The 15,191-nt window shown below is 41.0% G+C and overlaps 2 protein-coding genes across 7 annotated transcripts in view; one reads left to right on the top strand and one right to left on the bottom strand.

Moving 5' to 3' along the window:
• The window catches only part of SEC31A (SEC31 homolog A, COPII coat complex component), a 75,953-nt gene extending 73,747 nt beyond the window's left edge, over positions 1-2,206 (bottom strand). The window contains exons 1-3 of the mRNA XM_024115370.3: positions 2,119-2,206; positions 1,528-1,647; positions 1,077-1,168 (exon numbers count right to left, since the gene is read on the bottom strand). The gene's annotated coding sequence lies outside the window, so the exon portion shown is untranslated. The remainder of the gene's footprint in view (positions 1-1,076; positions 1,169-1,527; positions 1,648-2,118) is intronic.
• A 119-nt stretch (positions 2,207-2,325) lies between these two features.
• THAP9 (THAP domain containing 9) overlaps positions 2,326-15,191 on the top strand; it is a 21,413-nt gene continuing 8,547 nt past the window's right edge. The window contains exons 1-6 of one of the 6 annotated variants that reach the window (XM_007127562.3): positions 2,574-2,623; positions 4,903-4,997; positions 5,735-5,904; positions 9,498-9,693; positions 11,348-11,651; positions 13,121-13,271. In XM_007127562.3, coding sequence (XP_007127624.2) covers positions 5,894-5,904; positions 9,498-9,693; positions 11,348-11,651; positions 13,121-13,271 — 662 coding nt within the window. In that variant the 5' untranslated portion in view covers positions 2,574-2,623; positions 4,903-4,997; positions 5,735-5,893. Of the gene's footprint in view, positions 2,624-4,902; positions 4,998-5,734; positions 5,905-6,524; positions 6,599-6,907; positions 7,128-9,497; positions 9,694-11,347; positions 11,652-13,120; positions 13,272-15,191 lie in introns of those variants that run through there. The other 5 variants (XM_028491992.1, XM_028491993.1, XM_007127561.3 and 2 more) reach the window with 5 other exon arrangements.

Consider the following 15,191-nt stretch of genomic DNA (forward strand, 5'->3'; position numbering starts at 1 on the left):
TTTGGAAAAAGTCTGGCATTTCCTCAAAAGGTTAAATATAAGAGTTAGCATATGACCCAGCAATTCCACCCTTAGGCATATACTCAAGAGGAATGAAAACACATGCCCCGACACAAACTCGTACACTACTGTTCATGGCAGCATTATTTGTAACAGCCCCCAAAGGGAAACAACCTGAATGGACACATAAAATGTGGTATATATTCATAAAATGGTATATTTTTTGGCAATAAAAATAAATGAAGTACTGGTACTACAACATAAATAAACCTTAAAAATATTCCAAGCGAAAGAAGCCAGTCACAAAAGACTAATTTCTGATTCCATTTATATGAAATATCCAGAATAGGCAAATCTACACAGATGAAGATTAGTGGTTTCCAGGGACTGGGGGAGGGAAAATGTAAGCAGTGACTGCTAATGAAAAGGGAGTCTCTTTTTGGGGTGATGAAAATGTTCTAAAATTGATTGTGGTGATGGTGGCACAACTCATGATACACTAAAACCCATCAAATTGTGCACTTTAAATGGGTTAATTGTATGGCATATGCATTATATCTCAATAAAACTCTTGCCAAAAAAATAAGGCAACCAATTTTTAATTGAAAACTTATTTATTTCTATTTACCCTTATTCAGGTCTTAACTGGTTGAGTGCTAGAAAAGCTTCTAATAATCTAACCAACTGACAGAGATTTAAATCTAGGTCCTACCCTTTGCACATCTTACAGCCAAGTTAAGTACATCCCCCATGGACCAATTTCCCCCCATTCATGTACTATCCTTAGACTTTGTGATTTTTGTGTGTGTGTGTGTGGTACGCGGGCCTCTCACCGCTGTGGCCTCTCCCGTTGTGGAGCACAGGCTCCGGACGCGCAGGCTCAGCGGCCACGGCTCACGGGCCCAGCCGCTCCGCGGCATGCGGGATCCTCCCGGACCGGGGCACGAACCCGTGTCCCCTGCATCAGCAGGCGGACTCCCAACCACTGCGCCACCAGGGAAGCCCTAGACCTTGTGATTTTTAACAAAACTACTATAAGCATATTATAATGGAAAGCAATCGTGAATAAGTAATACCTTGAGATGAATCTTTTTGGCTAGAGTCTGGATAAAGTAAACAAGGGAAAAAGAACAATCTTGCTTGGAAATGTTGGACTCATTCTTGCCAGCTGGAGATAGAAATAAAAAAGTTAGGAACATTTCTGTTTCCTAAAATAGGCCTCCACAGTTAAGCAGAAAAGATGCCACATAATATACTAAGGACCTCTTCAAAGATACAAAATAAAAACTATGTCCTACCTTGGCCCCATTTTGTTTCCTCTATGAAAACTTAAATCTCATACTGTAAACATAAAGAGCTTAACGAAGACATCGTTCTAAGATCTTCTCACCCTGAAAGCTATCCAGGATGCCCCACACCCCAACCAAAACCATTTCATTGGCCCTCTCTCCTGCCCCTCCTAGCACTGCTATTGATGAGTCCTTACTAGACCGTGCGCTTACCCCCAAACCCTGAGGACCTTCTTACCTTATTCGCTTTTTAATTCCCCCATTGCGGCAAAAGATCTTGCAGGAAAGAGTCAGTTGAATTGAAAGTCGACTTATCTTGGTATTATATTCTCATTCAAGCTCTTCTGAGGTCACATACCTACAGTCAACCATACCAATAGCTCCTACATTATCTCCGCATCAGAAAACTACAAAATAAAATGCAAGGGGCTTCCCTGGTCGCAGAGTGGTTAAGAATCCATCCACCTGCCAATACAGGAGACATGGGTTTGAGCGCTGGTCCGGGAAGATCCCACATGCCCTGGAGCAGCTAACCACTTGCGCCACAGCTACTGAAGCCCACGCACCTAGAGCCCGCGCTCTGCAAGGAAGAGTAGCCCCCCACCCTCTGTAACTAGAGAAAGCCTGAGCGCAGCAACGAAGACCCACTGCAGCCAAAAATAAATAAATAAATTTATTAAAAAAAATAAAATGCAAGGAAATGACATGCCTCTCAGTAAATCATTTATTTGGGGTCCAATTTTGTCTTCAATATTTCTAGGGTGCTGCGTTTACCCCTCTCCCTCCTATGCCTCCCGTCACATCCTCCCGTCACTTTCAGAGCTCGCACCTGGAGACCCATCGGCATGCCACTGGATTCGCCTCAACTTTGGTCCTGCCTCTCCCCTTCGCATTCTCTCGCTGGGACTCACAAAAAGCGCGATGGCACTGGATTTAACCAGAGCGCACGGACGGAAAAGAGCCCACGCCAGCTAAATCCACTAACCACCCTCCAATAAGCGGTGAGGGGCGGCCCAATGCGCGTCTTAATGCTCCTGGCCTTTCCGATTGGCTGCTGCGACACGACGTGGTCTGTGATTGGCCACGGCGACTGCCGCAGGGCCCCGGAGAGAAAGTGTAGGAGCCTTGCGCCTTAAGAGCCCGCTTTTCTCGACAAATAAAGGTCACAGCCGCAGTGTCTGCGGGCGGAGCTAACTTTATCGGGATTCATGCTGTCGCGGGAACACCGACGGTGGAGCCCCACGTAGCAAGAAGATGACCCGAAGTTGCTCGGCAGTGGGCTGCAGCACCCGGGATACCGTGCTGAGCCGGGAGCGCGGCCTCTCCTTCCACCAGTGCGTGAGAGCAGCCTCCGCGCTAATTCCCAGCACGGCCAGGCGGGAGGCACGGCAGGGTGGGGCGGGGCTGGTGGGGCGCCATGCCATCGGCGTGGCGTGGCGTGGCGTGGCGTGACGTGCGTAGCGTGGGGGCGGGGGAGGGAATTTGGCAACTTTGAGAGCTACTGCTTTTCCTCGTCTTCCTGCTAAGTGTTTGCTTCCGAAGTGCTTGCTTTCTCCATTAGCTTTTAGCAGGGGTTACTCGAAAGGAGTCTTGCTTCCTTTCGGGAGACCGGAAGGGAAGGCAGTTTAGAAGAACTGTTGAAGGCGTGCGCTTTCATTAGAGTGTGTGGCTTGCTCAGGAGCATGAGTACAGATCAGTTTGTTATGGAACTGAACTGGAGTCCGCTTTCCCACCGCGCAGGAAAGCCACCTTACTGACTCCAGGTTGTAGTGAAGGAAAGTCCGGTGGTGATTGCAGGGTGCCAAGCAAGGAGAATGGGCAGCCGGTGCTGAAAAGTCCTGAATTCCCTGATGGCTTTTAGGACCATTTGGGGTGAGGGCTGCATGACATTATTCTGATTGAATGGGGGGGTGAGGTAACAGTCTGGTGTTTAGAGAATGTGAATCGTCGGCCTTATGGTTCCAGCCAGTCTGAGGTCTAAGTACTTGTGGTCAGCAGGTAGTCACCATCCTCCACCAGGGTGAGGGGTTACTTTTTGCAGAACTACCCAAATATACCATCAGATTGTTTTGTATATCCCTTGAGGAGGAACTAGGACTCTACTTATCACTGAACTGTTGTTCAGGCTATCTGGCTTAACTGCTTCCCCCCTACCCACCACCCATTCCCTAACTCCCCTAACTTCCCTAATTAGTCATTGCTTGGGTCTGCTCTTTGGAACTCAGGGAAGGCCTAGGAGACTGAAGTTTTTTGGTTTTTGTTTGTTTGTTTTTTTGACACGAAATGGGAGACACAGAGGGCTTTTGTACCCAGGAGGGCCCTGAAGGGACCTACTCGGTTTCAGATTTTCACCAGTACTGTCATTACCAGATGTTCAGTATCATTAGCCCAGCTCTGCAAGCCTGGTCCGACTCTGGCTGTAACTGGTTATGCAAGGAAATTATATTTGGCACAAGAGTGGGGCTTATTTTCAGACTGATCTAATTTGAACCCACATCTGTGGTCCAGTCTAGTAAAGGTCACTGAGATCAATGAGAAGTGGAAAAGTGCGTAGAATAGATACAGACAAAAAGAAATGTACAATGTTTATTTAAAGTGGTAGCCTATTAAGGCAATATGAGGGGTAGAGAGTTAAACCCCTGACAAAGGACTTTTATGAAAAAATCAAAAAGAGCTGTGTGGGACAAGTGGTATTTGAGTTGGACCTTGAACCTTACCTAGATTGGAGAGTGGGGCAGAAGGAAGATAGCATTTAAATAGGAATAACATGGAAAAATATAAAGGGATGGAAAGTGAAGATGTAATGTAGTAGAGTGGGAAAAGTAGCTTGGAGACAAATTATCTAAAAAAATTTAACATGTCAAGTTAAGGAGTTTCAACCATATATGGTAAGCCTTTTGTAGTATTGCTTAGTTTAAGTAGGGCTGCTTCCTCCACCTAAACTGTTATAATTGTATCCTTTCTTCTCTGGGATTTGTTTCCATCAATTAGTTCCCGTCCTCTTTTTATTGTAAATTGCTCTACTGGTTACTTGCCTAAAAACACTGAACATGTTCACATTACTTCCACTTTTAAACACAGACACACAGACTCTTGAACCTTTGTGCACCTCTACACTACCCTCCCCTTCCATTTATAACCAAGTTCCTCAAAACAGAAGCATACACCTATTTCCCTAAGTCTTGTTGCCTTTTCACCCTACTGTAGCCAGATGTCTGTCACCACTATAATGAAACAGCACTAACTGAGGGTCATTGGTAATCTTGCCAAATCTAAATAAGCTCTTGTAAATCTTTCTCTTGACCTCTTTTAACTTTCAGTCATATCGACCACTCCTTGAAACTCTCATCTCCCATAGCTGTACTGACACTCTCCCTCGTTCTCTCCCTTTTCTTTAATTGCTTTCTCAACTTTTTGCTGCCCTGTTTTTCCTGTGCCTTTTTCCTAGTTTCTTTAAATAGGGAAGAACTGGCTTATTCCTTTTATTTGTTTTATATGTTGAGAACCACAGTAAGACCTGCTTAATTTAAAAAAAAAAAAGTGATGCATTTATTACAGTAGTCTGCTATGATTCTTCCAGCCTGATTTCTTCCCCATTCATTCCATTTTCTAGATTTCTGGAAATGATTTTCCTAAAAATGCAAATTTTATCATGCTGGTTCCCTGAAGGAAGGATTTTAATCCCTTGGGCTCTTCAGTGCCTACAAGGTAGAGTCCAAGCTCCTCTGTGAATCCTTTCCTCATACACCTCTCTTCCAATCTGAAATATATTTTTATTATTTTATAATACATATGTGCGGAATTAAACACACGGAATCATCTGTCTTCCTGACACCTAGGAAGTTGTAAGGAAGGCAGGAAAGAATAGAGACAGGAAAAGGAGTTAGAATACTATGGTGTTAGTCCTGGTGACAAGGTAATATTGATCTGAAGTAAGGGCTCAGTAAAAAGGTAATCTGGGAAGGAGAGAATTAGTCAACTTGCTGTTGAAGCCTCCATCTTCAAGCTATGTGATCCTGGAGCTCTTTCCTTAAAAAACAAAATAAAACAAAAACAAACAAAAAACCTGAATACAGAGGCATGTGATTTATAATAATTTATAAATTTATATATGAAGTGATATACTAATATATATCATGAAACACAAAAATTAGAAGATGGGGCAAAGAGTTATAAAAATGAATTCTAATAATTTCTTCAACTCTCAATAGATGAGTGTAGACTTCTGTGGTGGCCATTGACCTGAAGGATGGATCCAAAGCTTATATAAGGCATACAAGACCTTTTGTGATCTGACCTCTAGCTATCTCCCATCTATAACTACTCCCAGCTACCTCTGTACTCTCCTTTCAAGCCTCCAAATTAACTTACTTTTCCAAGCTTTATCAGCCAGAAAGTTCCAAGTAATCATTTTATATCTCTGTGTCTTTTGCATCTGCTTGGAGTGGCCACTCTGCATGGCAAACTGCTATTGACACTTCAGCTCTAGCTCAGATATTATGTCCTCTGAAGCCTTTCCCAGCATCACCAGCACCATCACCAGAGTCGTGAAAGAGGTGGTCAGGACATAAGCAAGGCGCTGTGGTTGAAAAGCCTGAATCAAAATGACTCACAGGTGTGGAAACTGTTACTATGAGCATATTGGTGCTCTGTCAAACACATAAATAGCTAAATACAAAGTGGGACTGGCAAGTTAAAATTTAAAGTGACCCTTTGATTCATTCCCTTGCTGTAGGTGTAAAGAGATTAAGAAATTCCATTTATTTCATAACCAAGGAATTTATGCATGATCATTTGGAAGAGTTTTTGCCTTAATTGTTGTAATGAATTCTACTTTTCAACTTTTATTTATATGTAACAAACACCTATTACCCATCACTGGGAATAAGCAGATGTTAACATGTTTGCTTTTGTTCTGTTTAGAAGAGACTTAAGTTGTAGGTATAGTTGAAGCCTTGCCCCTCAATCATTTCTCTCCCTCCCTAGATGTAACCACAGTAGAATTGGTTTTGTTAGCCACTTTTCTGGAAAATATTTGATGTGCAGGAAACAGGAAGTAAATCTCTGCTAATAGTATAAAAAAGACATAGTAGGGCTTCCCTGGTGGCGCAGTGGTTGAGAGTCCGCCTGCCGATGCAGGGAATGCGGGTTCGTGCCCCGGTCCGGGAAGATCCCACATGCCGCGGAGCGGCTGGTGTGCTCCGCAACGGGAGAGGCCACAACAGTGAGAGGCCCGCGTACCGCAAAAAAAAAAAAAAAAAAAAAAGACATAGTCGACAGGAGGAAGAAAATGGATTCTGAATTACAGTGTAAGCCATTTCATTACTGTGTATATGAGATGGTGATTGGTTTGGGATTTTTCTTCTGCCAGAGGTGGCTTTAGACTAGGGAAACATGAATTCCAATTTTAATTGATTATTTACTGGTGGCTAAACTTGGCTGCTCCAGTCTTGGTTTCATCTTCTGTAAAAGGATAAAAACCTGTCTTGCAGAGTTTTTTAAGACCAAAACTAAGTCTTTAAAATATATATATAGCACAAGGTAAATGCTTTAAAAGTGGTATCAATTGTTAATACCAATTTAATTTTGTCCAGAACTCAAATTAGTCAGTCATGCTGGTTAGACTGCAGTATTTACCAACCCTTTTCATGTCTTTTTGCAGATTGGCAATATTTGTTTAATACTTTGGGGCACACCTACGAAGCAGTTTGGGACTAGCTTGATGTAACTACTTCAAGGGCTCCAGGTGGCCCAGGCCCACCCCATGGGCTAAGGGGATTGATAACTGTACTCAGCAGGCATGCCAGTTGGGAAGCTTTGCATCAGAGAATCAGGCTGGTAATGTAACTTGGTGGACTAGCCAACTTTTGATGGTCCCTTGCATGGTTAGAGACTACACCCAATCTAGAAATGTGGCCTCACAAACACGTGCCATCAGTTAAGGAAAGAGCCCAGTGAAAAGAGAGAGGTGTGCCTCATCTTTATTGGAAAAATAATTCCCTGTACATTCTCTCTTGATCAAGTAGCATCATCTTCCTGCAACAGTAAAATAAAAAGTCCCGAAAGTGGAATTAGTTGTTCCTAAGAAAGAACAAACCTTGGATGGTACTTTACCATTTAAAAAGTGCTTTTGAACGCATCTGTATTCTCAGGTACTCTTACTATAGCCCTGGAGGAGGCTGACAGATTGAGAGATGTATCTAATACTACATGGCTAGTAAAAGGGAATTGAGACTTATAGGTTTACCAATTCAGTGTTCTTTCTCAAGGTGATTGAGAGAGTATCTCAGAATTAAGTTTTATCATACTGTCATATCATTTCCCTAACAAGTAGCTAAGAAAATTAAAATTTTCACCAGTTTCAGTTCTAACAACTATGTGTTTTAAAGCCTGAGTTAAAATATATAAAAGTCATAGGCTACCTATAGATCTATCTCCAAAATAAATCAAAGAAGAGGGTGCAGGGAATTCCTGGTGGTCCAGTGGTTAGGACTCTGTGCTTTCACTGCTGAGGGCCCGGGTTTAGTCCTCGGTTGGGGAACTAACATCCCACAAGCCGCGCAGCGTGGCCAAAAAAAAGGAAGGAGAAGAGGGGACAGAAAAAGTAGTTCTGTGATTTTCATTATATTACTTTCACAAGTTTTTTTCCTCACCCATTGCTGAATATAATCATTTGGCTGGGACTGACAAGTAGAGAAATACAAGATAATTTTTATGTTCAAGGCTAGGAAAAGTGATCCTTTTGAAACACAATAGGAAAATTGAGTATAGGAAATGTACTTGTTTCCTACTGCTTAGTAACAAATTTCCTCAAAATTCAGTGGAAGCATCTATTTTCTTACATAATTTCTGAGGGTCAGGAATTGAGGAGTGGATAAGGTGGGTGTTATGGAGTATCTCATAAGATTGCAGTCAAAATGTTAGCCAAGACTGCAGTCATTTGAAGCCTTGACGGAGGCTGAAGGATCTGCTTTCAGAAAGGCTCCCTCACATGGCCTTTGGCTGGAGAACTCAAGTTTCTTGCCAAGTGGACTCTCCATAGGGCTCCTTATGACATGGCAGGTAACTTCCCCCAGAGAAAAACCATTCAACAGAGAGAGCAAGGACAGATCCTCAGTGCTTTTTATGATCTTGTTTAATGCCCACTATCACGTCTGCTTTTTTATATTCCTTAGAAGCAAATTACTAATGCCAGCCCACACTCAAGGGGAGGGGAATTAGGCTCCACCCCTTGAAAGGAGGAGTACTGAAGAATTTGTGGACATCGTTTAAAATTGACACAGGGCTTCCCTGGTGGCACAGTGGCTAAGAATCCACCTGCCAGTGCAGGGGACATGGGTTTGAGCCCTGGGCCGGGAAGATCCCACATGCCACGGAACAACTAAGCCCGTGTGCCACAACTTCTGAGCCTGCGCTCTAGAGCCCGCGAGCCACAACTACTGAAGCCCGCGCGCCTAGAGCCTGTGCTCCACAACGAGAAGCCACCACAGTGAGAAGTCCGCACACTCACCGCAACTAGAGAAAGCCCGCGTGCAGAAACAAAGACCCCATGCAGCCAAAAATAAATAAATTAATTAATTAAAAAAAATTGACACAGGAAAGGAAAGACATATTAAATTTGAGCAGATTCTGTTAAGGGTAGGCTGTGAAGATAGCATGTGCAGGTGTTTAATAGGAGAATTGTCCACATACAAATTGAAACAGATGAGATCACTTAGATATTGAGCTTTTGGTTTTAAATTTATTTCAGTAAATTTTAAAAAGCACGCGGGCTTTCTCTAGTTTCGGCGAGCGGGTCTACTTTTCGTTGCAGTGCACAGGCTTCTCGTTGCGGAGGCTTCTCGTTGCGGAGCACGAGCTCTAGGCGTGCACGGGCTCAGTAGTTGTGGCTCGCGGGCTTAGTAGTTGTGGCTCGCAGGCTTAGTTGCTCCACGGCATGTGGGATCTTCCTGGACCAGGGCGTGAAACTGTGTATCCCGCATTGGCAGGCAGATTCTTAACCACTGTGCCACCAGGAAAGCCCGAGCTTTTGGATTTAAAAAGTCAAAGAACTTTGAAAAATGAAATCAGATCAAGTAAATTAAACTTTAATTAACTGGACTTAATGTTTATGTAAAGCAGTTAAATAATAAATCGGTTTATATAATAAATACTACTGTAGTATTACTATATTTTCATGTTAATGGAATTTTAATATGATTGCTGTAGATTTCCAACTGATACCATTCAGCGCTCAAAATGGATCAGGGCTGTTAATCGTATGGACCCCAGAAGCAAAAAGATTTGGATTCCAGGACCAGGTGCTATGCTATGTTCCAAACACTTTCAAGAAAGTGACTTTGAGTCATATGGCATAAGAAGAAAGCTGAAAAAAGGAGCTGTGCCTTCTGTTTCTCTATACAAGGTATTTAAATCTAGGTGTAAACAAAATTAAATTTTACAGAGCCTTTACAAATCAAGACAGCTCACATTATAGGTAGATTTTACAGAGATAAACACAAAACCAAAAACCTAGGTCTTGAAATAAATTCTATAATACACTTTAAATGCCTAGAAAATTAGTTTTTGGTGTTTTTTTTAAAATATATATGTAATATTAGTAATTGTGCTTTGGAGCTTTTTAAGAAATAAGAATAAAGTGTTTATGGGACTTCCCTGTCGGTCCAGTTGTTAAGACTCTGCGCTTCCAGTGCAGTGGGCGTGCGTTCCATCCCTGGTCGGGGAACTAAGATTCTGCACGCCATGTGGTGCAGCCAAAAAAATAAATAAATAAAATGTATAAATGCAAACCATATGTCTAGATACACATAAAGGTTCCTAAACTGATCACAAAAATCAACTAGTAGATATAAACAGCTTTAGAATGCAGGCTTTTGTTTAAGTATGAGACAGTTTTCACAATACTTTGAAATTATCTACCCCCTCCTTTTTTTTGGCTCTCCCCAAAAATGTTATTGATCTTGACCAAAAACATACCTAATTATTAGCATTGATGTAGAAAGAGGTATACGGAAAATAGAAGACTTTCTATGAGTCAGTCATCAGTATTGGTGTTACAGTCTTATGTTTCTTCTGATTGTTTTTATTTTATCCCAGTCACCAGTATTGGTGTTACATTCTTAGGGTTTTTTGGATTATTTTAATTTTATCCTTTTACCCCTTAGCCACATGCTCATATATGACTCAATCACTGTCTGCAGTCTGCAAATAGTCATCCAACTGTTCTATCCTTACTCTACCCTCACCTTCCTCTTATTCATTGGAGTCTCCTTCTTTCTGTATTGTTTTATCTTATTCCCTCTTTCAGAAGAATATGGTTGGTGTCAAATCCAAACTCATAAGTTTGAAGAGCTTTCTATTAATTGATTTGTACATCTCTAACTGCCCTGAATTCTCTTTTTGAACCACCATGTACTTAGCCACTGTATATATGATAAATTGACTTGCTTTTATGCTTTCGTTTGAAATCAATAATAGTTACAATTTATTGGGACCTACAGTCGTCCAGGCATTGCACTAGGCGATTTACATAAAGTATCTTATTGTATCCTTAAAACAACTCTGTATTATTATCCACATTTTATAAGTGAGAAGATAAAGGATTATAGATGTTAAGTCACAGCTAACAAGTGAGGGGAGCCAGGAGTCTTAATTCCAAAGCCCATGCTCTGTCCTTTGCATTCCTGTTTGTGCAAATAACTTCCCTGTCCCCTTCATTAAACCATGTTATTACTCCTTCAAAGAACAACTCAAAACTCCTGTGAAACCTTTCCAAATTACCACCACCTTTCTCTAGTTACTTTAATCATTTCAGAAACTTTCAGCATCAGGTTACTACTTCTGTATAGAAGCCAAAAAAAACAAAAACAAAAAAACCCAAAACTTGTTTACATTATCCCAGAGATCATATATTTTAAAAAGTCAGAGATTATGACCTTTTCTTTCATAACTAACTCTCCACAGCAACCAGGTGAGTGCTTTGTATTCAGTGGTATTTTTATAGATAATCATTGTGTGATAATGTCTAAAATAAACTTCACTTTCTATTTGTGTCGTAGGTTCTCCAAGGTGTACACCTTAAAGGTAAAGCAAGACAGAAAATCCTAAAACAGCCACTTCCTGATAATTCTCAAGAGGTTGCTACCGAGGACCATAACTACAGTCTAAAGAGACCTCTCACAACAGGAGCAGAGAAACTGGCTGAGGTGCAACAGATGCTACAAGTGTCCAGAAAAAGACTTGCTTCTGCAAAAAACTACAGGATGATAAAGAAGAGAAAGGGCTTGCGATTAATTGATGCACTCGTAGAAGAGAAGCTACTTTCAGAGGAAACAGAGTGTCTGCTACGAGCACAATTTTCCGGTATCTTCCCTAATGACCTGTAATTCTTATGGTGTAGCTCTTAATTTTTCTGAAATATCGTTACATATTTATTTTGTATTGCCAATGGAAACATGCTTTTAGCTGAGAAGTGAAAAGTCTCTAGCATAAGCAAGAAGAATGAAAAATAATCACCAAAATCCTTTTATGATTTTACAATTTTAAAAGTAATATGTTTATCACAGGAGAAGCAAAGAAATGTATAGATAATAAAAAATAACACATAATCCTACTACCCAGAAATGAGATCATATGGTTTATACCATATCTTGTACTTTTCACTTTTTAAAAAAAAATTTTTTAATTTTTTAAAAATTTATTTTTTTATTTTTTATTTATTTATTTTTTGGGGCTGCTTTGGGTCTTAGTTGCGGCACATGGGCTCTTCGTTGCAGCACTCAGGCTTCTCTAGTTGTGGCATGCGGGCTCTCTAATTGTGGTGCGTGGGCTTAGTTGCCCTGTGGCATGTGGGATCTTGGTTCCCCAACCAGGGATCAAACCGGCATCCCCTGCATTGAACGATGGATTCTTAACCACTGGACCACCAGGGAAGTCCCTACTTTTCACTTTTTATAATCACACACTTGTCACTGCAAATTCTTTGTAAACAATTTTAACTGCTAGATAATTTATCACTAAAGTCTTTTTTTGCAGTGAGTTGAACTAGATAATTTGCAAAATCCCTTTGAGTTTGAAAATTGTGTTAAGTCTCCAAATTTTTTTCTAAAATACTCTATCGAGTATATATATGTTCATTGAAAGACTACCTAGTCTTCTTTGTGAACCAGGATATTTGAAGAGGGGCAAAGTAAGAATTGCCAACTTACTCTTTGATGAAAGCAGCAGAGATTTTGGATTTGTATTCGGGTAAAAGAAGCATGTCCTTTTCTAGACAAGAGTAGGTATCTCCAATGGAAGAGAGTATTTTGTGTTTTTCCAAGAGGGGAATATGGGTTATAAATAGGGGTCTGCACCAGGAACAGAGGATTTTTTTTTTCCTCTCAATGGTAGGGAAGATTGTTCATTCTGAATAGTTCCCTATCCCCCCAAATATTTCTTGTGTTTAATTTTCACTCTCAGATAAATGATAACCAGGGAACAAACTAAAACTAATAAATGTCCTCATAATCCAGAGACTTAATTTATCCATTTATTTCATTTTCTTCCCTGTTCCTGTAAAAATCTCCACTCAGGCTGCCAGTGAATAGTAAAACATAACGACTCAAGTTGACACATTTTTCGTCCCTCTTTCTAGTGAAATGATCCAAGATGAACAGGATAAATTGGTTAACAGTCTCTAAGATTGGATAGTAACCTCTGAACAAACTCAGTTAAAATGTAACTATTTGAATTTTGGTGCCTATCATATGTTATATCCAAATGCTATGATCTATGCCTGAAAATGTTACTGTACACATTTTTCATCACAAAGAATAAATTTATTTTAACAGATTTTAAGTGGGAGTTGTATAACTGGAGAGAAACAGCTGAGTACTCCACAGAAATGAAGCAATTTGCGTGTACACTCTACTTGTGCAGTAGCAAAGTCTATGATTATGTAAGAAAGATTCTTAAACTGCCTCATTCTTCTATCCTCAGAACGTAAGTGAATTACTTTTTAGATATTAAATAAAATAAACATTTTGTTCTTTCACTGCAGTTTATACATTAATGCTATTAGTATTCATACTCTCCTTTTGTGCACTTTCTCTTTTTAAAAACTTCTAGGTGGTATTTACATATTATCACAGTCGATATTTCACCCACAGAATGAAGACATATAGGCTGACAAATTTTTTTGCATCTTTCAGATGGTAGAGACACTCTGGGTGGTAAAATCTAAATCTTGAAATATTGGAATTTCTCAGACACTTCAGTAGTTTTGATATGTGACTAGTCTAGAAAATCAAGAACAATTGATTGGTATCTAGATTGATACCATTGGTTTGAGGCAAAGATCAAAAATCTGAATTTTTCGTAAGCACTGCAGTTGGTGCCAATGCAGGCTGTCCAGAGACCAGATTATGAAAAATAATTTTTTAGAATTTGTGGTCAAAATACATAGCTATATTTATATTCTCTTAGTGGGAAGCAAATAACAGTGACTTTATAGTAATGCCTTATAAATTTAATACTCAATTTTTACTGTTTTTTTCATCACGGGTTTTACAGATTCTTTTATTTTTATTTATTTACTTATTTGACTTAAATGACAGAAATGTATTGCCTCACAGTTCTGGAAGTTAGAAGTCCAAAATCAAGGTGCTGGCAGGGTTAGTTCCTTCTGAGGGCTGTGAAGTAAGGGTATGTTCCATGCCTCTCTCCTTGGCTTGTAGATGGTGGTCTTCTCCCTGTGTTTCTTCACATCGTCTTCCATTATCCATATATGTTTCTGTGTCCAAGTTTCCTCTTTTTATGAGGACACAAGTCATGTTGGATTAGGGTGTGCCCTAATGACCTCATTTTAACTTGATTACCTCTGTAAAGACCCTATCTCCAAATAAGATCACACTCTGAGGTACTGGAGATTAGGACTATGATATATCTTTATGAGGGACCCAAGTCAACCCATACCAGTCACTTTCCTGCTGCCCAAGCCTCCCATTAGCCGTAGACTTCTTCCTGTGGCTCACTGAGCTTCTGTGATGTGATGTGGCTCCTGCTGAATTCTGCGGCTCACCTCCTGCCTCTCTCCCTGCCCTCTTAGATTCCATGTTCCTATTGCAAGGCATTTCTTGCTGCTTCCTTACCTTGGAGACTCAGTAGTCCATCTGCCTGAAATGCCCATTCTCCCTGTTAGTCCTGGAGATTGGTCCTCACCCTTCAGGTTCAGATTAGATATCACATCCTTTCTGAAGCCTGGCCTGCCATTCTTCCGATTCTGGACTAGGTACCCTCTTGCACACACAATGTGGAACTGAATCTTAGTACTTAACACTGTCTTCCCCACTAGACTGTGAGCTGCCCAAGTATGAGCTCTGTGTCTGGTTCTTTGTTACACCTCCTGCCCTGGAGGGGTGCATGGAACACAGTGGTCTCTTGATAAATATTTGTGGAATGAAAGAATGCCTGGATGGTTGTTTAGGATTTTGAATAGATGTAAGGAAGAATTGCAGTGGACCTCAAATCGCTGTCTAAAGAGCAGCACTTCATTTAATCCACTGCTATTGGGGCAGAGGCCGCCCAGGAATGGCAGGAGCCTTCTCTCCTGGAAGGTGCTTCTTGGTTTCCTATTGCTTCAACTTTAAAACAGACTCATAGGGGCTCTGAGCTGGAGAAACTCCTAGAGATCATGTAGTCCAGCCCCCTCATTTTAAAGAAGGGGTAACTGAGGCTTGGTGGGAGGAAGGACCTTGATTATTATGAGGGTTTTTTTTTTTCACACTTGGGGGGAAACTTCTTTTTTTTTTTTTTTTTTTTTTTTTGGCGATACGCGGGCCTCTCACTGTTGTGGCCTCTCCCGTTGCGGAGCACAGGCTCCGGACGCGCAGCCTCAGCGGCCATGGCTCACGGGCCCCGCCG

The sequence above is a fragment of the Physeter macrocephalus genome, chromosome 7, assembly GCF_002837175.3.
Source record: "Physeter macrocephalus isolate SW-GA chromosome 7, ASM283717v5, whole genome shotgun sequence".
Lineage (NCBI taxonomy): Eukaryota > Metazoa > Chordata > Mammalia > Artiodactyla > Physeteridae > Physeter > Physeter macrocephalus.